The 24578-nt window shown below is 43.4% G+C and overlaps 1 protein-coding gene across 2 annotated transcripts in view; it reads right to left on the bottom strand.

Moving 5' to 3' along the window:
* The window catches only part of rasa4 (RAS p21 protein activator 4), a 317606-nt gene that overhangs the window by 236431 nt on the left and 56597 nt on the right, over positions 1 to 24578 (bottom strand). For both annotated transcript variants that reach the window (XM_059973035.1, XM_059973036.1), the window contains one exon: positions 3406 to 3535. In XM_059973035.1, the coding sequence (XP_059829018.1) occupies positions 3406 to 3535 (130 nt within the window). The remainder of the gene's footprint in view (positions 1 to 3405; positions 3536 to 24578) is intronic.

Raw genomic sequence — 24578 nt, 5'->3', positions numbered from 1 at the left:
AGGATCTCAATGCAACAGAAAACAAAGAATTAAAAAAAGACAGGTCTTATTCCCAGTGGCTAGTGGAATGCTGTATAATTCAATGCACAGACTGCAGCTATTAACAACATATTAATGATGAGGCAATTGAATGGAATATGACCAAGTCTGTGAAGCATGGTCTGTGAAGGGAATGCAGAGAGACCACAGTGAGCATTGGGTTGAGAGAGTGGATTATAATACAGGCAGACAGATTATCTGAATGGTGACAAGTTAGCAAAGAAGAGAGGTGCAATAGGAGCTGGGTGGCTTTGTGCGCGAATTGATGAAATTATGCAGGTGAAGCAGCCTGTTAAGGCAACAATTCATGGTTTGGTTTCAATAGGGAGAAATCAAAATTGCTATGAAACACTTTTATTCGTGTCTTCAAGAATATAAAATTTGAGGATATGAATACAGAATAGGAACTTCTCATAGCAATTGCACAGGGTCATGGGGAGAGTACACCTTGCATACTTTATGTACTTTTGGTCCTATCTGGGCAAGGATATTTTTGCTATGGAGGGTTCACCAGACTAACTCCTGGAGTGGCAGGACTGGCATGAGAGGACAGATTGGAACAGCTGGATTTATAACCACCATAGTATAGAGAACTCACTGAGTGCCACAACAATAATCTCTCACACAACATCAGCAAACCAAAGAGTGAGGAAGAAAGTGGAGGTCCACGAGCCAATCCTCATTCGAGAATTGGAGGTGGAGAGGGTCGGTAACCTTAAATTCTGTTGTGCTATCATATCAGAGGGTCTGTCCAGGGACCAGAACACAAGTGCCATTACAAAGAAGCATGACAGTGTCATTACCTCCTTGAAGTTTGCACAGATTTGGCATGTCATCCAAAACTTTGACAAGTATCTATAGATGCACAGTGGAAAATATCCTGACTGGCTGCACCACGGCTCAGTATGGAAACACCAGTGCCCAAGAATGGAAAAGCTTACAAACAGGAGTGGGTAGAGCCCAGTCCATCATGGGCAAGGCTCTCCCCACCATTAAGCCATGTTCTCTTCTCGTAGTGGCCATCAGGAAGAAGGAACTAGGACCCACACTACCGGGTTCAGGAACAGTTACTACCCTTCAACTCACTGGCTCCTGAAGCAACTTGGATAACTTCACTCATCTCAATTCTGAACAGATTCCACAACGTATAGACTCTTTCTAGAACTCTACAACTCACGTTCTCAGTATTTATTTACTTTTTTTCTATTTGCATTGTTTGACTTCTTTTGCACAGTGGTTGTTTATCAGCCTCTGTGTGTAGTTTTTCATTAATTCTACTGAATTTCTCTGCTCTACTGTGAATGCCTGTGAGAAAATTAATCTCAAGGTAGCACATGGTGACATGTATGTACTTTGATGGTAAATTTATTTTGGAGGTTAAGATGGCACTACCGAATGCATGTGACAGCTCTCTGGTAGTTCCAAGGGTAAGAAATCCAGCTAAAAACATCATTAAAAATACCTTTTCTGAGGTAATTTGTGGTAAATTATCATCGCGAAGAGTGAGGGGTGAGCAATGGTGAAGCGAGCTCAGGGTGACGTGTTGCAGAATCGTTGCAGATGGAGTTCCGATGCCTGTACAACAGGCCCAAGTGTGAGGCTAGATCATTCAGGGCACTGAGAGGAAAAGTCTGGGCCTAGGCAGAGGAGATTCACTGCCTTTACAACTGGCCTGAGTGCGAGATCGGATCATTCTGGGCGCCAAGAGGTTTTAAGAGGTTGAGAGCAGCTTTGGGCTGGATGGCGAAACTGGGACCCGGAGCAAGTCACTGGGTGGCGTGGTCTAGGCCCAGTCTTTCCCTGCAGCAGTGCCTGGGTCCCAGTGCTAGGTATGATATGCTGTTGAGGCCCAAATCAGAGGCGAGAGCCTATTTTGCTCACTCTCTGCTATGTTCTCTCCTCTCCAGGGCACTGGAGCCTTTCCCTGTTCCGTTGTTTGGTCAATTTAAACGCTGGCCCAGATAGACTGAAAAGACAGGGTGTTGGGATCCAGGGCGAGAGCTGATTTTTCTCGTTCTTGACGATGGTCACTGCGCTCTCCTTATGGCACTGAGGTTTACTGGGGCTGTTGAGCTCTGTGCCTGCTAATATAATGAACTGATAAGCAAGGCTTTGGGCCTACTCCGGGGTTCGGATCTGAGGACTCAATTTGTGGTTTGGAATGTTGTTGCTCTCTTCTATTGTTTGCACATTTTGTGCTTTTTCTCTCTCTCTCTCTCTTGCGTTATCAGCTATTGGTCTTTTATACCAATTTTTAAAAATTGGATTCTTTTGGGTTTCTTGCCTTGGGGCTACCTGTGAGCAAGCAAATCTCAAGGTTGTGTAATTTATACATTCTTTGATAATAAATGTACCTGAATCTTGACTCTTGAACTTTGATTTAGGGCAAACCAGTTAGGACTGGTGAAACATCTACAGCCAAAGGGAGTTGGATATAGTCCCAAAAGCTAAAGACATCAAAGGTTATGGGGAAGAAACTGGAAAAGGAAACACTATCTGGACAATCAGCGACGATTCTATATGGAATAGCAGAGGCAGGCTCAGAAACCTAACTAACCTATTTCAGCTCCTATTTCCTTTGTATGTATACCTCTTTCTATCAAAAATTGTTACTTGGAAATTTCATTAGCATGAAATTCATACTGTTGAAATTCCTGGAATGTTTGCATGGAAAAGTTAAAATCACAGGCCAGATATTGTTATTTCATAGGTCTGTAAGAGACCACACTTGTATGGTACAACTGTGTATTATGAACTTTTCAAGGAATTTGGAGGGTTGATCCAAGCCTCCACAATGCAGCTGGCATACAAATAACACGGCTCCTTCACTTCCCCTCTGACTAAAGCAGAGAATACAAGCATCCAGCCAATGGACCAGGAAACTCATGTAGGAACACTTTCAACTGACGTGAAAGCTCAGTCTTGCACGCACACAGACACAGAAATCCGCAACAAAACTCATTCACACTCACATAAACACCACATAGTCCCACAGACATGAGAATTATGCTAAACTCCAACACACACTACATGCACAATACACAGAGGAGACATATTACTAACAAAGCAACACACTTAATCACACACAATATTCAAATATGCATTCAAAATAGAAACAAGCTGTACACAGAGACACTCCCAATTTCTATCACTGCAAATTATCAGCGCTCTTATCACAAGGCTGCCAGCTTCCTTCTGTGCTTCAAAGCTGTTACACACCAGTACTTAACCTCGTCCAGCTGGAGCTCTGCTTACAGGCAACGTCTCTCAGAGATGATTGTAAATTGATTTCCTATTGCATCAAAGTTTAATGAGTTATCCCGCAGACATTTCCTGGATTTCTCCTGCTCTTCCCCCCACACCTACCTTGCTTCAAACACGTGACAACGCAGCCTTGGGCTTGAGCCGTTACTGCAAATCTCAATCCGAAGATGGATCTCCCCCTGGACCTCCTCATCTGGATCAATTTCACTTAGGGACATCCAACTGTCCACACCTAGAGAGGAGAGAGAGCTCCATTAGTGGGAATACAGCAGACACCGAGCATACAGAAACAGGCACAGGATGTTAAACACCAACATGAGAGATTCTGCAGACACTGAAGACCCAGAGCAACACACACAAGAGTGCTGGAGGAACTCAGCAGGCCGGGCAGCATCTATGGAGAGGAATAAACATAGAACATTTCGGGCCAAAACCCTTCATCAGGGCTCACGGCCTGAAATGTTGACTTTATTCCTCTCCATAGGACCTGCTGAGTTTTCCCAATATTTTGTGTGTGTTGCATGGGATGTTTAACAGCTTGATTAGGTTTGGCTGATTTGTCCCTTAATCCCCCTCACGTATCCACATTGGTCCCATACTCTCCCACTCCCTGGGTACACTGGAATGGGAGGAGTTACACCCTTTGCAACTTGAAAATCAGAGGAGTTTGTAAGGTGAGGGGGAAGTGAGGAGGCTACTATTAGCCTCTGTACTACAGCTGGCCACGGGCTGTGACGCTAACAAAAGGCACCACATTCTGCTCTAAGTGTATATAGGTATTGCTGTGCTGGTAATGAATGGTCCTGAACTCATGGTGTGACTCCCATTGCAGGCTTCTCGGTGCCCTTTAACTGATACAGAAGTGGCTTCATATAGTGACTGATGCACCATCAATAACTCTAGGAGACTGGAAGTGAACGATAGGCTTTTAACAACAGCGAAAAGGGAGCACGACATCTTGAAGACTGAGGGAGGAGCAGTGCCCCAATCGCCTTTATGTGGGGGTCTGTGGGAGGAGCCACAGGAGCAGTCAGCAGAGGGGTGTGTCCAGACAAGTATATGCAGTTCACCACAGTGACATCCAGCTTCAAGTGGCCCGATCCTCTCACAGAACGGAGATCTGTGGGCATGCGCTAAAACAGTTAACCCTTGATGTTGAAATCATGATAACAGGGACAGTTCTTCTAACACCCTGAGATCACTGACTAGGTGGCATGCTTTTGCCTGGAGGGCAACGCCTGGCAAATCCCAGGTGCAGACACAGAGCCAAGCCCTCCCTCAGCATGAGTGGTCAGCTGCATTGAAAGGACAGCTTTGACAGCCGGTGAGGCCCTGCCTTCAGGCTCAGCATCTTGAGAGGTCAAATTCCTTGTAAAATCACACGATCTGTTAAGATATTATTTTAAGAATGCAAAAAAAAAGATTTTAAAAATGCAAAAGGAAGTTTAAACTGAAAAATATTGATAAGTTGAAAGCCCTAAGAGCAATTGACAACATAGAAACTGCCGGAGAATCAGAGCGTTATGCAGAGTTCTTTGGCCCACTCATACATGGTGACCAAAGTTCCAAACTGAGCTGTTCCCCCAGCCTGCGTTTGACCATAACCTTCTAAACCTTTCTTATCCAAATATCTTTTAAAAGATATAATTGTACTCACCCCTACCACTTCCTCTGGCAGCTTATTCCATATACCACCACCTCAGAAAAACCTGCTCCTTCAGACCATCTTTAAATCCTTTCCTTCACACATTAAACCTATGTCCTTGAGTTTTTAACTTGCTTACTGTGAGAAAAACACAGTACCATCTACTTTTAAATGAAATTGAAAGCACTAGTTACCTCCCTCTGCAAGTTGATGACACCCTTCATTTCAATTGGGCTGCTGTCCAGCTGGGAATCAACTTGCTGCCCAAATCACCCTCCAGTTAACAAAACACAAAATGCTGGAGGAGCTCAGCAGGTCAGGCAAAATCTATGGAAGTGAATAAACAGTCAATGTTTTGGGCCGAGACCCTTCTTCAGGACTGAGACATGGTGGTGGGGGGGGGGGGGGGGGAAGGACGATTGCAAGAAGGTAATAGGTGAAGACAGGTGGGCAGCAAAGGTTAAGGCTGGAAAGGAAAGAATTTGATAGGAGAGGAGAGTGGACTATAGGAGAAAGGGGAGGAGGAGGGGACCCAGGGGCAGGTGATAGGCAGCTGAGAAGAGGCCAGAGTGGGAAATAGAAGAAGAAGGGAGGGAAGGGATTTCTTTTAACTGGAAGGAGAAATCAATGTTCATGCCATGGGGTCGCAGGCTGCCCAGATGGTATATAAGGTGTTGCTCCTCCACCCTGAGGGTGGCCTCAACTTGGCACAGAAGGAAGCCACGGACCAACATGTTGGAACGGGAATGGGAATTGGGATGAAAATGTTAGGCCGCCGGGAAGTTCCGCTTTTGGCGGATGGAGAGGAGGCGCCTGACGAAACTGTCCTCCAATTTACCACAAGTCTCACCAACATGGAGGAGGCTGCATTGGAAACATCGGAATCACTGACAACCCCAGCAGATTTGCAGTGAAGTGCTGCCTCTGTTGCTTGTGATATATACACTCAAGTGACATGGACAAAGATTTAAATGGGCTGGTTAGTAAGTCTGCAGATGACTGTTTGCACTTGGACGGGTACGTGGAGAGGAGGGGCTGAATGGGACTCGCTGGGTGGGTACCATCGTTAGCATAGACCGGTTGGGCCGAAGAGCCTAAATCCATGCTCTATTGCTCTCTATGACCATGACACAAAGTTGGTAGAGATGTAGATAGTGAAGAAGGTTGTGAAAGGATACAGCAAGATGAAAATCTAATGGAGACAGGAGCACAGAAAAGCCAGGAGTTTAATCCAGATACATTTGAGGCATTGCAATTGCAAAGATCAAATGCAAGGGGTCCGGTAAGTGACAGGACCCTAAGGAGCATTGGGGCATGTTGGGGTATAAATTCATAGCTCGACGAAAGTAGCAACATGAGTGGACAGGGTAGTAAAGTAGGCAAATGGCATGCTTGCCTTCATCAGTGAAGGCAGCAAGTTTAAAAGTGGGGAAGGCACATTATAGCTGTATAAATGTTTGAGAGGCAGTAGGCAGCGTCTATGGAGGAAAATGGACGGTCAAGATTCTGCATAACGACTGGAAAGCGGGGAGATGGCTGGTATATAAAAAAAGATGGAGCAAGAGCTGAGAATAACTAGCAAATGGCTTCAGCTGAAATGGGAATCTTGGTTAGTATTCCGCCGATGGTTCCATGCTTTGTGACTGTGGTGTTGGGAGATGGTCATTCACAGCAGATTACCCAGTCTTAGATTATGTTAGATTGCAGTGGACAGTGTGTAAGGTGTCAGTTCCCCTATTACAATGGTCACTACACCTCAGAACTGTGAAGACCATGAAAGGCTTGACTAAATGCAAACCTTTTCTTCCAGGTTAAATCATCTCGACAAGTCATTTTCATTGCATTTGTCAATAGAAGGTGAATAGAGAGACTCATACAAGCACTCAATGATCCTACATTGCTATTATGAAATAAGGTGGCAAATGCTAGATTTCAGTACTGCCTCCAAGAACTGAGATCCTCTCAAAAATAAATATAATGATCAGTGACAAAACACATGACTGGTTCAGAATGAGGAGAGGGCAGGGAATGTGGATGAGGGTGGAGATGGGCACAAGGAAGGATTCAGCTGATAGTCTGCACCTATCTTCATGACACGTGACCCAGTCATTTGAAATAATCAAGATAAGTACTGCCAGTGATTTCATACAAAATGAACACAATTGATCAAACAACTTTGAATTGAATGAGCACAATAGAATTGAAGTATTCTCCATCATTATAACAACTGCTCGTTATACAATCATCCCATGTGAGAAATTATCTATATCCACAATGATTACTGACTGCAACTCCACTCAGCATCTGATGATGGTTTAAAAAGTGAGTGTATCCATAGGAACTGCGGTTCAAAGTAGTCCCTTGTCTCACTAAAGAGGCACTGATTTTGCACAATGAAGCAATAACTAAGTTGTTGTTTTCTGTCCTCAGGATAGACTGCTTTTATTGCTCCATAGTTAGCCCCATTGCCCACTGTTGCGTCTCCTGAAGTAATTGCTTCACACCCGGCTGACTCACTGACCCATCTCGGAGGTTTCAGACTCGAACTACACGGTGTTGGTCAGAGCAACGTACAGCTCGGATCAGATAAAGGCGGACCATCCTTTTACAACATTGATGAGCCATTTGGGTTTTTGCATTCCTGCCCTGCATTAGAGTAATTCATTGAGTGCAGACTGAGCACCAGATCACAAACTGGTAAACCTACCTGACTGTCAGAAATCACATCTCAAGAAACTGGTCTTAGTTAAGCTGAGCAACAAGAGATACAGTTCCCAAGAGTAAGCTTGCAAGGAAGGCCAACTCTAGCTCCTTACCTACTCAATGATGCAAAGCAAATACACTGAGGCTCTGAGGGGGAGAGCTGGACAACTGGGGAACAACAGAACTGGAGCTAACGAACATCCTCAGAAGGATGAATGTGGAAGTGAGGGACTGATTGAATAAATTAACATCTGCAGAGACAAATAGAACACCAAAGGAGGAAGTGGTTGGTGGAAGAAGTGCAGATGAAGCAACATGGATATTACTTTTTGCCATGGTCCAGTACATAGACGATAGCTCAGCAGCTTTGAAAGGCCCAAGCAGTCATTTCCCATAGTTTTGACTTTGTTGATTTATGGCGAAGTTCTTTGCTGTGGCTTGTTAACTCAAAAACCACGTAAAGCATTTTTGAGGCATTTTTAAAAAATATCTTCTGTATCTAGATACTCTAGATTACTTTTTAAATTGTTTTAGTTTAGTTTTTGTTTTACAGGTTCTGAAAATTTCTGCATGTATTTAATAGGTCATGTCCAAGCTCAGCGTCACGGGCATTTCCTACCCAGGTATAAATGCCACAGAACTTGAGCTTTTTGCAGGAGCGCAGTAAGTTACAAACGTCAACAAAATTCAAGGTCTGTTGCACTCTGTCTTTTTCCTCCCTACATGATAGACCGAAAGGAAGGCCAGGCGGTTAACCTCCTACCACCCTGTCCAACTTGGTGCAAGAAGCATTCAATTGTAATTACAGATCAACCAATATCGCAAAAGCCGATAAGAGATAGGAACAGAATTAATCCATTCAGCCTGTTGAGCCTGCTCCATCATTTCATCATGGTTGATCCATTTTCCCTCCCAACCCATTCTCCTGCCTTCTCCCCATAACTTTTCACACCCTGACTAACCTATCAACCTCTGCCTTAAATACACCCAATGACCTGGCCTCGACAGCAGCCAGTGGGAACAAATTCCATTGATTCACTACCCTCTGGCTAAAGAAATTCCTCTTCATCTCAGTTCTAAATGGATATCCCTCTATTCTGAGGCTGTCCGCTCTGGTCCTAGACTCCCGCACAAGAGGAAACATCCTCTTCACATCCACTCTATCTAACCCTTTCAACACTTGAAAGGTTTCAATGAGTTCCCATCTTAATATTCAAAATTCCAGTGAGAGCAGGCCCATTGTCAACAAACGCTCCTCATATAATAGCCCTTTCATTCCTGGAGAAATAGTTCATATCCAAGCTTACTGTCATGGGCAATTCTTGTGAACATCTTCTGAACACTCTCCAATGTCAGCACATCCTTTCTTAGACAAGAATCCCAAAACTGCTCACATTACTCCAAGTGAGGCCTCACCAGCCACATCTTTACATCCGTGCTATTCCCCTCGAAATGAAGGCTAACATCGCATTTGCCTTCCTCACTACTGAATCAACCTGCAAGTTAACTGTTAGGGAATCCTGCACAAGAACTCCCGAGTCCCTTTGTACTTTGGATTTCTGAATTTTCTATCCGCTTAGAAAATAGTCTCCTCATTTGTTTCTTCTTCCAAAGTGCATGAACATACACTTCTTGACTCTGTATTCCATCTCCCACTTCCTTGCCCATTCTCCTAATCTGTCTAAATCCTTCAGCAGCCTCCTTGCAACAACACTAATTGCCCCTCAGTCTATCTTTGTGTCATCTGCAAACTTGTCCACAAAGCCACCAGTTCCATCAATCATATCATTGACATATAATGTAAAGAGAAGTGATCCCAACGCAGACCCCTGCAGAACACTACTAGTCACTGGCAGCCAAACAGAAAAGGCTCCCTTTATTTACACTTTCAATCAGCCAACCCCCTGGCCATGCTAGTATCTTTCCTGTAATACCATGGGTTCTTAACTTGCTTAGCAGCCTCATATGCAGCACCTTGTCAAAGGCCTTCTTATGTACTACTTATTTATTATTATTATTTTCTTCTATATCATGTATTGCATTGAACTGCTGCTGCTAGGTTAACAAATTTCACGACACATGCCAATGATAATAATCTGACTCTGATTCTGATTCTGAAAATCCACGTAAGCAACATTCATTGACCCTCCTTTGTCTATCCTGCCTGTTACTTTTGCTAAGAATTCCAATAGATTTGTCAAGCAAGATTTCCCTTTAAGGAAACTATGTTGAAAGAGCAACAGATTAACAAACCATTACAATATAACTGCTGTGTTTTCTACATCGGAGCAGTGATTATATTTCAAAATAAGCCACCGGTTGCAAAATGCATCAGAACATCTTGGTTAATTAAGGAACTTCTCAGTTAGCCTGTTGTGTCCAGTCTGAAATATCACTATGGGTTCATTTGATCTGTGCAACTTCGCCTTTTAAGTCAGGACTTCAAGACTTTATTTGTATGCAGGGCTGCTTCCCTAATCCAACACAACCAGGAAAGTACTCACCTCGGGGAAAGGGCAGCCACCACTTGTCTAAATGGGCAACTGGCTAGCTAGTTTGTCACACTTCCTTTTTTGAGATCAGTATGGGGTTAACCTAGCTACTCAGCTGGTGAAACTGAACTTAAGCCTAGGCCAGTGGTGATGCTCAGACTCATGTTCCCATGCTATTCTCATGACGCAGATCCCGCGTGACCGGAAAAATTGATGACCTGGTTAACTCTAATAGAGGCCACAGATATCTGAGTCTCCTAGTTGTTGCGTGAAGCTGCAATGCATTGAGAATCTATAAACGTTACTGCAGAAGAGCTTAAAAAAAACAGACTCGGTTCTCTTTGGATATAACAAATTGCTTCAGAGTCAATATTGTTATTGCTATTGCTCTGATGATGAAAAAGCAGAAGTTCGTTTACTGAAAAATAACACACAGCAATGCAAAGATGAACAGGTTGTTGTTTTATAGAGCTGGTATTGATGGATAAATACTCTCCAGCTCTGGGAGAATGGTGATGCTTTCCATCAATGCCGGTACTGTGTTTCTCAACAATCTGCTCCGCAGCCTTAAACGGGAGCCACGATTTCAGGGAAACATTTCCAGGAGACAACTCATGTCTCAAAGCTTGCTTAACACATTTCTACGATCCTTTAGAAAAAAACAGATCCTTTGAATGCATCCAAGAACAATAGTTCTCAACTGGAATAATTATCACTAGAATTTTCCTCGTGTTTGACAATTATCACTAATCTATTTTGCAAGAATTGTAGATTATTCACGTGAAATAGAACAATTTACTGTGCAGGTGAAAAGAAAGAAAATTACTATTCTGAAGATATATCTCCTCCGTGGCTATGAGCTTCACAAATGGTATCATTCCGAGCTAACTCCAGACAACCTGATCAATATTATATCAGCATAGATTAGGGATAGGAACAAGAAGCACCTCATCTACGATATCAAAGGTTGGAGGCCTGGAACTTGAGAGTCAACAGCATTTGGTGAATTGGGGCTGAGGGTGTGAAAAGGGCTGACAGTTTGGAGTCTGGATTTTGGAAGGGGACAAGAAGTTGGCAGATGGGGTTTGAGGTGGATTAGCAGATCGATGTCTGGTGGATAAACTGAACCTGAGGTCAAAATAAAATGTTGGATTGATACATAGGGTGAAGAGTGACTGTACATGCAGCACTGGGGTCATCAGTCAAAGCTTAGAATGCGTTGTGATTCTTGAGGAGCAAAAGGGGCCTTCAGAACAGGCAGAGGCGAGCGGAAAGTTTGCAGATTTTGGTCTAGGAGCTGGGAGCAATGGATGTTCACATGGAGGGGGAAATGTTAGGGGCGTGATGAGTTCTCTGAAGGAGTATGGCCAGTTAAATTAAAGGGGACTTAACTGCACCAGTAACAGGCTCGGATGTGCTTAGCAAGGCTCCCTTTCAATCTTGCTGCTACAGATTATGTAGCAAAAGGAAATGCTCCATAACCCTCTGTGTGCCCAACAAGGACACAAAGCATAGACAAATGACTTCTAGTTATACCTCTGTCATGTGTTGCAGGAGTAATGATGTCCTCTGATGCAGGTAACTGGCACAGCATGGAAGGCTATCGAGTCTGCAAAATGAGTTAGTGTAGATGGGTATCTGATAGTCAATTGATACTTGCGGTGGCATGGTAGCATAGTGGTTAGCACAACGATTTACAGTACAGGCATCCCTGGTTCAATTCCCACCACTGTCTCTAAGGAGTTTGTACGTTCTCTCCGTGACCAATTGTGTTTCCTCCGGGTACTCCGGTTTCCTCCCACAGTTCAAAGACACATCAGCTGGTAGGTTAATTGGTCATTGTAAATTGTCCCATGATTATCCTGGGATTAAATCAGGGGGATTGGTGGCTGGCGTAGCTCGAAGGGCCAGAAAGACCTATTCCGCACAGTATCTCAATAAGTATTAAATTTAAAAAACAGGCAGCAAAGGAGAAACTTTTTCAAACTGTTCACTTGAAACCAACATTAATAAACCCTTTCTGCTTGAGATCTGTTTAATTCACCAGTTGGTGCATTTGCAGGTAGCGAAGGGGTATATTTCTCAATTTTGTTCCTTGTTTCTCGATGTTTTTTCTAAATATTCTTATCACTTTTTTTCAAGATGACACCCAACTGTGGTCTCTGTTGAGGACAAAAAGGGGACTTAGGGATTAGGGACAGGGATGTGGAGGAGTTAGAGGTCAACTCTGTGCTCCACATTTGAAGGCCAGTGACTGGCACGGGTGATGAAGACATCTGCGTCTGAGGCTTCCCTCCTTGGTTGATGGCCAGCGATGTGGGCATCACTGCTCCGCTCCACACTCGATGGCCAGTGGTGTGGGCATTGCTACCCTGCTTCATGGCCAGTGATATGGGTGTGGTATGAAGGACATCCAGAGTTTACGTCGCTGCTCAGCGCATGAAAGCCAGTTTCATTGATGGGTGACGAAAGACATCCGTGGATGTTGGGCCGTTCCGAGTTCCTGGGATTGAATGTCCATGCGAGCAAGTGGAACAGGTGTGGGTCAGTCAGCGTGCCTGGAATTTGGAGTTCTGTCGTCATTTTGTCTAGGGGTTGGTGCTGAGGATCAGAAACCGATGATCTATCAGAAATTCGGAAGTCAAAGCCGAACGGCTGGAGATTGGAGGCCTGTCCATGTGTGTGGATGTGGAAAGGAAAGTGGCTTGTTTTGCTATGGTTGTTTTGCTTCTTGTTCTGCTGAATGTGGGGGGCATGTTATGTTGACGCTGGGATGTGTGGCGACACTTGTGGACTGCCCCCGGTGTGTTGGTTCATAATGTAAACAGTGCATCTCACCATAGGCTTCGGTGTGCACGGGATAAGTAAATCTGAATCTGAGATAGGGTGGAAATACTGGGCCGAAGGGCTGATTTGTACATTGTATGATGATGACTCTATTTAAGGGAGAAACCAAAGATAAAGTCAAGGAGAACATTCGTCTTTTAAACCGTCTAACAACTTAAGTTTGACAGGGATACAGTGAACAGCCAACGTAGTGAGAGGGAGACCTGCTAACAATTGAGACTTCAACATTGGATGTTGACATGGGAAAAAGGGGGTTGGTGTGGAATATCAGCCCACTGTTGAAGCAGCAGTAGGTGTACGCTGGATGTCCAAGTTGGGGAAGAGTCCCCTGTGGGTTGCTGAAACCCTGTGATCTAGGTTGCGGGTGGGTTCCAAAAGAGGATCAGGATCCCGAAGTCGTTTCTCTGAGGTATGTCACCGGGTGAGGAATTTGTGATGTAGAATGGCAAAGGGTACAGTGATGCAGGGCAGGCTTTGGTAAATCAGTTTGGAGCCTAGGCCAGAAATAAGGTTATATACCATAGGTCAGGCTCAATACTAGGAGAAAGGACGAGATGAGGAGCAGCATTTGGCTCAGGTTTGTAGCCAGTACCAGGAATATAATTACAGGGCAGGGTCAGAGTTAGCCTTATGAACAAATGGACTCTTCTCTGTGGTAGAAGCAAATTGTCCTCAGTTCCGAGTAACTCCCAAAGAACATGAACAGGAGAATGTATATCATTGAATGACAACTAAACTTGTCAACCAACCATGTACTCTGCATCACAGTAGCATAGCGGTTAGCACAACACTATTACAGCTCGGGCTGTTAGGACTTGGGTGTTCAAATCCAGCGCTATCTGTAAGGAGTTAGTACGTTATCCCCATGACCACATGGGTTTCCTCTGGGTGTTCCGGTTTTCTCCCAGAGTCTGAAAACATATCGGTTGGTAGGTTAATTGGTCATTGTAAATTAGGCTGGTGGTAAATCGGTGGGATGCTGGACAGCGCGATTCACTGGGCTGGAAAGGCCTGTTCCGCGATGCATCGCCAGATAAAATAAATAAATAAACTTGAACTTGAGTAATATTATACCCAGAACCAGAATTTGGAGCAGTGTTGAGTCCAAGGTCAGGATCAAAGATAGGGTCAGATTTTAGGGGAAGTCCTAGGGCAGCAAAGTTCTGAAACAAGATATTGTAGGAAGACAAAAGGGTAGAATCAAGCACAAGTGAATGGATCTCCCAGGCTATTGTGATAATGGTCCTACTACACTGAGCACATTGTTGTCTGAGCCACCGACTTGCGATGATTGCAATAAACCCGAGTAGTTTTGAAGTAATATATCTTACATCATCAATTCCATAACTTTCTGCTTATTCCCATGGAAACAGTAAACCAGCAGACTCAATTACAATTAAATATTTACATTTCACAATGCAGCAAAGGAAATCTCTTATCTTTTATAAACTAAAATATGAAGCAAGCTACTTTTAGAAATGGGAAGAAGGGAGTGAGGCTGCATGAACTGCCAGTAGCATTGGTGGAGAGTGAAGGAACTGCATCAATTGAAATAGCAGATCAGTAGGAGGCTATTCAGCCCCAGAGGCTATTCTGACGTTCTGTTCAATCATTTCCCATCTGCGTGCCTCATCTCCATTTGCTTTACTGATGTCATGGCTAATATTAACTCTGTCAGAATTTCTGATGACCCAAGATCCATAGCCTTTTGGGAAAAGTAACAGATTTCCACCAACTTCTGCTTGACTTCACTCCTTAATATTGAGCTCCAAACTTAAGGAATTTCACTGCAAGGCAGCCTAGAGGTGTTTCTTTGGGGACTGCTTCTTTCTCAACTTGGTCTTGTGTGAGATGTGTGCAATGTGGAAGGCAATCCAATTCTTAGGCAGGTCCAGGCAAGAGGGAGCTGGAGGTGGTGAGTGTCTGGATGAGGTCCAAGTGGAGCAATTTGATGATGTTTTCTGGCAAGAGGGTTAGCTTTTAGGGAGTTGTGTGATCAGTCAGTGGAGAATAGGGTTAGGCCGAGATTATGGCCCCGGTAGGGGATGGGGTTGGGAAGAAGAACTGTGGACCTACCTGTGCAGTGTTAGTCTGGGATTTGGAAATCAAAATAACTGCAGCTATCAGAGATCTGAAATTAAAACCAAACCAACCTGGAATCATTCAATAGTTTGTAGAGCGGTTCATGTTTCAAGTCAAAGCCCGTTTGTCAGAATTGACGAAGTTCTGATGAAGGGTCCTCAGCCTGAAGCATTAATTATTTCTCTCTCCACAGATACTGAGTGTTTCCAGTAGTTTTGTTTCCTTTGTTAGACCGGGACTAGTTGAGGAAGGTCACTTTTAAACCAGGTAGAAGTACTGAGTAGAACTGCAGGGAGCAGCCTGTAACAAGTTGCCACAAGTTGTCACCCATGCACTTGAGACTGGCCCCTGCTGAGTGCCCCATGGATTGTGTGAAACATTTCAATGTGAATGAAAAGTCCAAGGGGTTGAGTGCGGAGCCGAGCTTCACCTCACTGGACACCATTATGCCCGGGTCCTTGATGTGTCATTCAAAAGATGCACAGAGGAACAGGAATCTAAAGTCAAGGTTTTCAGAATCTACAGTGTAAGTCCTAGATGTTCTTTCATGTTTTTTTCAATAAAAATTAGACCATTCGGAGCACTGGAACATGATATTGTTACCTAATTTCCCAGTGCTGATTCAGACAGATTAGGAACAGATTTTGAAATATGAATAATATGAATGGGAATAGCTGGTATCTTGGTCAGCATAGAGAAGATGGGCTGAAGCTCCATGCTGTATAACACTATGACTCTTTGACTCTGTTAACTCCATTTCTCTCTTCGCAGGTGCTCCTAACCTGTTGAGTATTTTCAGGATTCTCTGGTTTGATTCCATTGATGCATTTGACGCGGTAAAATACTTCATGGGTGTATTATTATGCAAAACATGGCACTTCAGCTGTGATTAGGATGGGTGACTAAAACTTCAGTCAGGAGACTGTTTTTCAGAAGCATTGTAAGAGAGCTGGAGAGGGGAGGAGGTTTGGGAAAGTGCAGGGAGCAAATTCCAGAGTTAGAGATGGTGTCAGTCAGCACAGAAACAAACCCCTGTGCCTACCATCAAACACACACTTAGGCTAATCTTACTCACCTACCCTATTTATTCTACCACATTCCTCACTTTAGGGGCAACTTACTGCAGCCAATTGCATGCCACTGGGGTGTGGAGGATATCAGGGCACCTGGGTGAAACCAGTACAGTCACAGGCAGAAAGTGTAAACTCATGTTTATGACATCAGAGGTCAGAGTGAACCCTGGTTACTGTGAAATGGCACCTCCACATGCGGTACCACTAATGATACTGTCCTCACTGAGGGGTCAGTGGGGGGAGGAGTGGGCATTAACATCTCAGAGGATCTATCCTGGGCTCAACGTATTGATGCAATCTTGAAGACGGCACGCCCGCAGCTCTCCTTTGTTAAGAGTTTGAGGAGATTTGGAATGTCTCCAAAGATTCTAGCACATACCTACAGGTGTAAGGTGGAGAGCATTCTAACTGGTTGAAGCGCTGCCTGGTATGGAAGCTTCAATGCACATACCATTGAGGGCACCTTCAAATGGCTATGCCTCAAGAAGGTGATATCCATCATTAAGGATCTTCACCATCCGGGACATGCCCACTTCTCAACACTACCATCCGGAAAGAAGTTCAGAAACCTAAAGATGCACACTCAATGTCTTAGGAACAGATTCTACCCTTCTGCCATTAGATTTCTGCATGGTCCCCTGGACCCATAAATACTCCATCACTTTCAAAATATTCATTTACTTGTTTTTTTCACACACACACACACAATGCTGAAGGAATTCAGCGGGTCAGGCAGCATCTATGGAAAGGAACAAAGGAGTTGACATTGTGGGCTGAGATCTTCCTCAGGACTGGAAAGGAAGGGGGAAGAAGCCAGAATAAGAAGGTGGGGGGGGGGGGAAGGAGTACAAGCTGGATGGTGATAGGTGAAACCAGGTGAGGGGGAGGCATATGGGTGGGGGAGGGAGGATAAAGTGAGAAACTGGGAAATGATAGATGGAAAAAATTCTGAAGAAGAATGAATCTGATAGGAGAGGAGAGTTCACCATGGGAGAAAGGGAAGGAGAAGGGGCACTAGAGGATGGTGATAGGCAGGTGAGGAGATGAGGTAAGGAGGGGGTGGAGCCAGAATGGGGAATGAAAGAAAAGAGAAGGGGGAGTGGGGGAGAAAGTACCCTAAGGTAGAAAAATCAATGTTTATGGTATCAGATTGGACACTATCCAGATGGAATATGAGGTGTTGCTCCTCCAACCTAAGAGCAGCTTCATGACAGTAGAGAAGACCACGGTTGACATATCAGAATGGGAATAGGGAATGGAGTTAAGATGGCTGGCCAACAGGAAATCCTGCTTGTTGCAGATGGAGCAAAGGTGTTTGACAAAGCAGTCCCCCAACCGACATGTTGGGTTTCACCAATGCAGAGGAGGGCACACCATAACATACCATGATATGTGTTAGTGATCACAAACCTGATGTTGATTCTGACACTGTGGTTAAATTCAGGGAGAGGAGAAGCCAAATTGGGAAAGCTCCAAAATCACGGATAGCTGAATGAAGCAATAGAGGTATGGAGGTGAATGGTCAGAGGTTGATTTAGAAATGTGTTCAAGCATTGAGTAATCAAGGCATTGCAGAGCAGGAACTAATGCAGGTTAGTGAGCACAGGGATTACCAGAGAAGGAACTCTGACAGCAGACTCTAGCTTCACTGAAAGGTGGAAAAATAAAGCCCTGGCCATGAGATTGAAAATCTACAGATTTCAAGGTCATCGACAAGGGTTTAACCAGGGGTTGAGTATAAGGCAGTTGTGGTTTCTTTAGAACAAATAATACCTGGAATTTGTGGGAATTACTGCAAGCATGGGATGGCAGGGTAGCGTAATAGTTAGCATAGTGCTTTACACCGCCAGTAACACTGCTCCTGTCCATGACTTCTCTTGGGTATTGAAATCAAACACGTATCCACCATTTCCTCTAGCAGCTCGATCCACACTTGCACCTTGAGTGCAACTTGAGTTTGCTCTCAGCTTTTGCTTAAATGTTTCACCTTTCACCCTTAACCTGTGACCTCTAGTTCTAGCCTGATCCAACCTCAGCAGAAAAGGCCTGCTTGCATTTGCCCTATACCATTTTTAGGAGCCATGTATCTGTTTTCCAACTGCTTTGTATTCTGGGTTGTACATTTATTACGGTAAGTACTGTAGTCACATTTTGGGGGCGTGGTAAAAGTGAAAAGAATAAGTTATGTATTCTTGCTTATTTCGTAGAAAGTTGGGACCACTGAAAAGTGCTTAACTTACACTTGGGGGCATGTAAATTTCATTGCTTCAAGATTGTATGTTTTCTAATTGCTAATGGAGGATGGAATAAAAGGTTTGACATTTGGAGCAGCATTATTGGAGCTGGGGACATATCACACAAGTTTGACAAATCCTCAGGATCACATGCAGCGGCAATTGTTTTGGTATTGTTGCTACACTCCTTATAATTTTGTATACCTTTATCAAATCTCCCCGCATTCTCCTACGCTCCAGGGAATAAAGATCTAACCTTTCCCTTCAACTCTGGTCCTCAAGTTCCAGCAATATCCTTCTAATCTTTTCTGTACTCTTTCATTTATTGATATTTTTCCTGTAGATAGGTCACCTGAACAGTACGTAATACTTCAAATTTTGTCTCACCAACGTCTTATACAAATTCAATATAACCTCCCAACTCCTGTACTTAATATGAATGCCAGAAACTCTTTTTACCACCCTATCTCCCTGTGAGGTCACTTTGAAAGATCTATAGATCTGTTCTCCCAGATCCCTCTGTTCTACCACACTTCTCAGTGCCCTACCTTTCACTGGGTAAGTCCTAGTATGGTGTGTCCTTCCAAAGTGCAACACTTCACGTACATCTTCACGTACTTCACGTATTAAATTCCATCTGCTATTTTTTTGTCTTATTTTCCTAGTTGGTCCAGATCCCTCTACAAACTCTGATAGCCTTTGTCTTAGCATCTTCATTGATAACGTGAAATGATATTTGTTTGTTTGTGTTTGTGTCACAGCAACAACATTCCACTCAACGTCAGTAAGACCATAGAATTGATTGTGAACGTCAGGAAGGGTAAGATGAGGAAACACAGACCAGTCCTCATAGAGGGGTCAGAAGTGGAAGGAGTGAGCAATTTCAGTTTCCTGGGTGTCAACGTTGCTGAAGATCTACTGTATCCTGGGTCCAACATATTGATGCAGCTACAAAGAAGGCAGAACAGTGGCTATACTTTATTAGGAGCTTGAGGAGACTTGGTACGTCACCAGAGACCTGCAAATTTCTGCAGATGTACCATGGAGAGCATTCTAACCAGCTGCATCATTGTCTGGTATTGAGTTGTGGGGGGAGGGGGTTGGTGGCTACTGCACAGGATCGAAAGAAGCTGCAGAGAGTTATGAACTCAGTCAGCTCCATCATGGGCACTACCCTCTGTAGCATTAAGGACATCTTAAAGGAGCGATACTTCAAAAAGGCTGCATCCATCATTAAGGATCCCCAACACCCAGGACATGCCCTCTTCTCGTTGCTACCATCAGGGAGGAGGTAGAGGAGCCTGAAGAGACACACTCAATGATTCAGGAACAACTTCTTCCCCTCAGTCATCAGATTTCTGAATCATTGAACCCATGAACAGTACCTCACTACTTCTGTTTTGCACTACTTATATAATTTAATTATTATATATTTACTGTAATTCACAGTTATTAGTATGTATCACAAAGAACTGCTGCCAGATAATAATAAATTTCACTACATATGCAGCTGGTATTAAAATGGATTCTGATTCTGATACAGTTCTTCAAACAAACATCATGTTCTGCTTATAGTAACTCAAGGAATTTTCTTTCTGTTGCACAGAAAAGTACACCTATAAGACAAGAACTTGGTTTTATATAGCACAACATTAGGATATCTCAGAGAGAAAATAAAATCTATGGCCAATTAAACATATTGAATTACATTCATCGTGGTTATTTAAAGAGAGGAAGTTATAAATAAATGTACTGGAATATTCCTTAGCAGCAGATTGAACTGATCAGATAAAATGTTTAAAAAATATTTATTGATTCGGGTCTGGACTGTCTCCCTGATATCTGAAGTAATGTCGTGGGATACTTTACATCCACCTGATGCTCAGACTCGAGTTGGGTTACTATCTTACTCAAAATGAAGTACTTGTACAGAACAGCATCCCCTCTGTATCAGAGTGCACTGTCAGTTAAATGTCAGCCGACCTGATCTCACAGTCTCCTGACTCAGACGCAAGAGTCTTACCACCGTACCGGCCTATCTCTTGTTGACAACAAGTGTCCTATCATTGGAATGTCACTGAAAAAGTATCATTTGTCTTTACTGTTAATTAAATGCTGACATTAAAATATTTACTGAGCTATAAATAGGAAACCTGTCCTCCCACTTTGACCACAATATGACCTTAGAATTATTGCACCATATACTGTATGTAATCTCCTCTACTTTCAATCAATCCGTTAGACATCTGTCCACCCATTTTGACCATTGGCATCCTGGGAAAAGGCGCTGGCTGTCCATTATATCTATTCCCTCTTAATATCTTAAACCCTTTAGCAAGTCTCCTCTCATCTTCCTTTGCTCTTAAGTGATAAACCCTAGCTCACTCAATCTTCCTTCATAAGACATCTTCTCTAATCTAGACAGCATCCTGGTAAATCTCTTCTGCATTCTCTCTAAAGCTTTCACAGTCTTCCTATAATGAGATGGCCAGAACTGAACATAATATTCCAAGTGTGGTCTAACCAGAGTTTTATAGAACTGCAATGTTACTTAGCAATTTCCCCTAACACATCAAATGCCTTCTTAACTTGCACAGCAACTTTGAGGGATTTACAGACGTGGACCCCAAGATCTCTCTGTTCTTCCATTCAGCTAAGGATCCTGCGGTTAACCTTTGTACTCTTCCTTCAACTTTGACCTTCCAACGTGTATCACTTCGCATTTCTCTGGATCGAACTCCAACTGCCACTTCTCAGCCCAGCTCGGCATCCTTTTGACCTACAACCTTCTACACTACCTGCAACCTGCGTGAAATGTGCACGTCATTTATAGAAGTCACAAATAGCAGGCATTGCGGACCCGCTTCCTCTGGAACTCCTCCAGTCATGGACCTCCAGGCAGAATATGCTCCATCTACTACCACTCCCTGCCTTCTGTGGGCAAACTGATTCTGAATCTACACAACAAAATTTCCATGGATCCCATGCCTCCAGAACTTCTGGATGAGCCTTTCATTCGGAACCTTGTTAAATGCCTTATTAAAATCCATATACACCAAATCCACCACTCTTCCTTCATTAATTTGTTTTGTTACTTCCTCAAAAAAGTGAATCAGGTTTGTGAGGAATGGCCTGCTCCTCAGAAAGGCTGCTGACTATCTCTAATCAGATGAGGTTTCTCCAAATCTTCTAAGAATCCTCTCCAATAGTGTGTCCACCACTGATGTAAGACCCACTGGTCTATAATTCGATTATCTCTACTAACTCTCTTCAACAAATGAATAATGTCTGCAACCTCCAGCATTCTGATACGATTCCAGTGGCCAGTCAAGATGCAAAGATCACAAACAAGAGAAAATCTGCAGATGCTGGAGATCTGAGCAACACACACAAAATGCTGGCAGGACTCAGCAGGCCAGGCAGCATCTATAGAAAAAATTGCAATCGATGTTTCAGGCCAAAGCCCTTTGGCAGGATGCAAAGATCATTGCTAAAGGTACAGCAATCACTTCCATCCTTTCCCATAGTAACTTGAGGTATATACTGTCTGACTCCGGAGACTTTTCAAAAGTTCCAGCACATTCTCTTTCTTAAATCCAACATTCAAAATACATTTATTATCAAAGAATGTATAAATTATAAAACCATGAGATTTGTTTGCTTTCAGGCAGCCACAAAGGAAGGAATCTGAAAGAATCCAATTTAAAAAAATAACAACCAACCCCCAATGTGCACAGAGAAAGAGAGGGACATGCCAAGAATAGAAGTGAGCAACAACAGCATTCCAAACCAAATTGAGCTGTTAGATCCAAATCCCCGGAGCAGTCCGGAGAAAGCCCAAAGCCTCGGTATTCAGTTCATCATATTAGTGGGGAAAGTTGCCGCAGAGTTTGTAGTCATAAAGCACAGCAGCTGGAGGAAGTCTCACAGCCTTAGCATCTTGGAGCGAGGAGCTCTCAGTCTATCTGGGCCAGCATTTAAATTGTCCAAACAGCGGATCTCAACTCACACTAGGACCTGGGCCCCACCGTGGCGAATCACTCCGGGTCTAGATTTCACTGCAAAGAAGCTGTTTTCAACCTTTCCAAATCAGCTTGGCACCTATAGCGATCCACCCTCGCACCCGGTTTAGTGTCGGATAGGCATCAGAACTCCCCTGTCCCGCCTTCTCCCCTCCAAATCGTCCACTCCAACCAGGGTGGCTCCAACCCCAAGTGCATCGATTTAGAGCACACCAACAGAGCACATCTCACAACTTTTCTTTGCCTTCACTCGCCTCTTCATTGTCTGCACTGATAGTTCGCCACAATTCACCTCAAAAAAAGTGTTATTAGTAATGCTTTTAATTGAACTCCTTTGCTTTCGAACTACCAGTAAGCTGTCACACGTCTTTGGTAGCGCCCTCTTAAACCAGAACACGTTCCAGTGAATTAGCCTGTTCTAAGCCAACTTCACATTTGTCCAGCTCCCTCTCACTGGTAAATAGTGAAGCAAAATATTTATAAAGGAACTCCACTACCTACTCCAACTCAAGTCACATTTTATCTGTAGTCATTTCTACTCTCACTTGAGTCATCTTTCCGTTCTTCATGTACGTTCTGCAATTAATTATTTGGAAGCTGTAGGGTCTGATGAAAGGAGGTCAAACTGTAGTCAGGAGTGTGACTAAGCAAATGAATAAATGACAAGTGCTGGGGAATGTAATCTCCATCCTTGGGAAGATACAAATGCACGTATTACATGGTAAATTGTAGGGCATTGAGGAATGCAGTAGAACAGAGTGATCTAGGAATAATGGTGCATAGTTCCCTGAAGGTGGAATCTCATGTGGATAAGGTGGTGAAGAAAGCTTTTGGTATGCTGGCCTTTATAAATCAGAGCATTGAGTATAGGAGTTGGGATGTAATGTTAAAATTGTACAAGGCATTGGTGAGGCCAAATTTGGAGTATTATGTACAGTTCTGATCACTGAATTATAGGAAAGATGTCAACAAAAGAGAGAGAGAGAGTACAGAGAAGATTTACTAGAATGTTACCTGGGTTTCAGCACCTAAGTTACAGAGAAAGGTTGAACAAGTTAGGTCTTTATTCTTTGGAGTGTAGAAGGTTGAGGGGGGAACTTGATAGAGGTATTTAAAATTATGAGGGGGATAGATGGAGTTGACATGGATAAGCTTTTTCCATTGAGAGGAGGGGAGAATCAAATAAGAGGACATGAGTTGAGAGTTAGAGGGCAAAAGTTTAGGGATAACACGAGGAGGAATTTCTTTACTCAGAGAGTGGTAGCTGTGTAGCTTCCAGTAGAAGTGGTAGAGGCAGGTTCGGTATTGTCATTTAAAGTAAAATTGGATAGGTATATGGACAGGAAAGGAATGGAGGATTATGGGCTGATTGCGGGTCGGTGGGACTAGGTGAGAGTAAGTGTTTGGCACAGGCTAGAAGGGCTGAGATGGCCTGTTTCCGTGCTGTAATTGTTATATGGTTATATGCACAGGCGCAATATATTGTATTATATATCTGAGCGTCTCAGATATATTGTATTAGAGACACAACCCTCACAGAAATAAGATAAATGAAACACAAATTATACACAAATTTACAAGAGAGAACAAAAGAAAAATAAAAGTTCATTGCAGTACAAAATGGTCACAGTGTTGCTGTGCTGAGATAGTGAATAGAGTTGTGAGGTTAGTTCAAGAAAGGAATGGTTGAAGGGAAGTAGCTGTTCTTGAACCCAGTGTTGTAGGTCTTACAGCTTCTATACCTCCTGTCTGATGTCTAACACAAGTCTTGTGCCTTGTGGATTGAGTTTGAAGTGGCAAGAATGAAAAGCAAACAGAGCAGGTAAATAACTGAGCTTCAGCTTTAGATGTTGGAGACCGTGGAGCCTAAAAGGAATCAGTTCTGGGACCTCTACTGCTTAGAATTTATATTAATACCCTCAGGATGATTTGGAGAAGAGAATCCCTAGGAGTCATCATCCACCCCAGATCTTCAGAGTCCGGTTTTCTTAAAAAGGAAACACCTACCTGGTCACCAGAGCTTCCCTGGTAAACTGAATGTGATCGAGACTGGCCATTATGTCATTCTCCCAGAAACCAGAATATCCCATTGCTCCATTTCTTACCTTTGGCACGAGTGATAACACTTCCTCTTAATTACATTGGTATCAGGATATTATCAGCAATGCTGATTAATT

This window comes from Hypanus sabinus, chromosome 6 (genome assembly GCF_030144855.1).
Source record: "Hypanus sabinus isolate sHypSab1 chromosome 6, sHypSab1.hap1, whole genome shotgun sequence".
Classification (NCBI taxonomy): Eukaryota; Metazoa; Chordata; class Chondrichthyes; order Myliobatiformes; family Dasyatidae; genus Hypanus; species Hypanus sabinus.
Note: the sequence above shows the minus strand (reverse complement) of the source record. Positions and strands in the feature narration are given on the sequence as shown.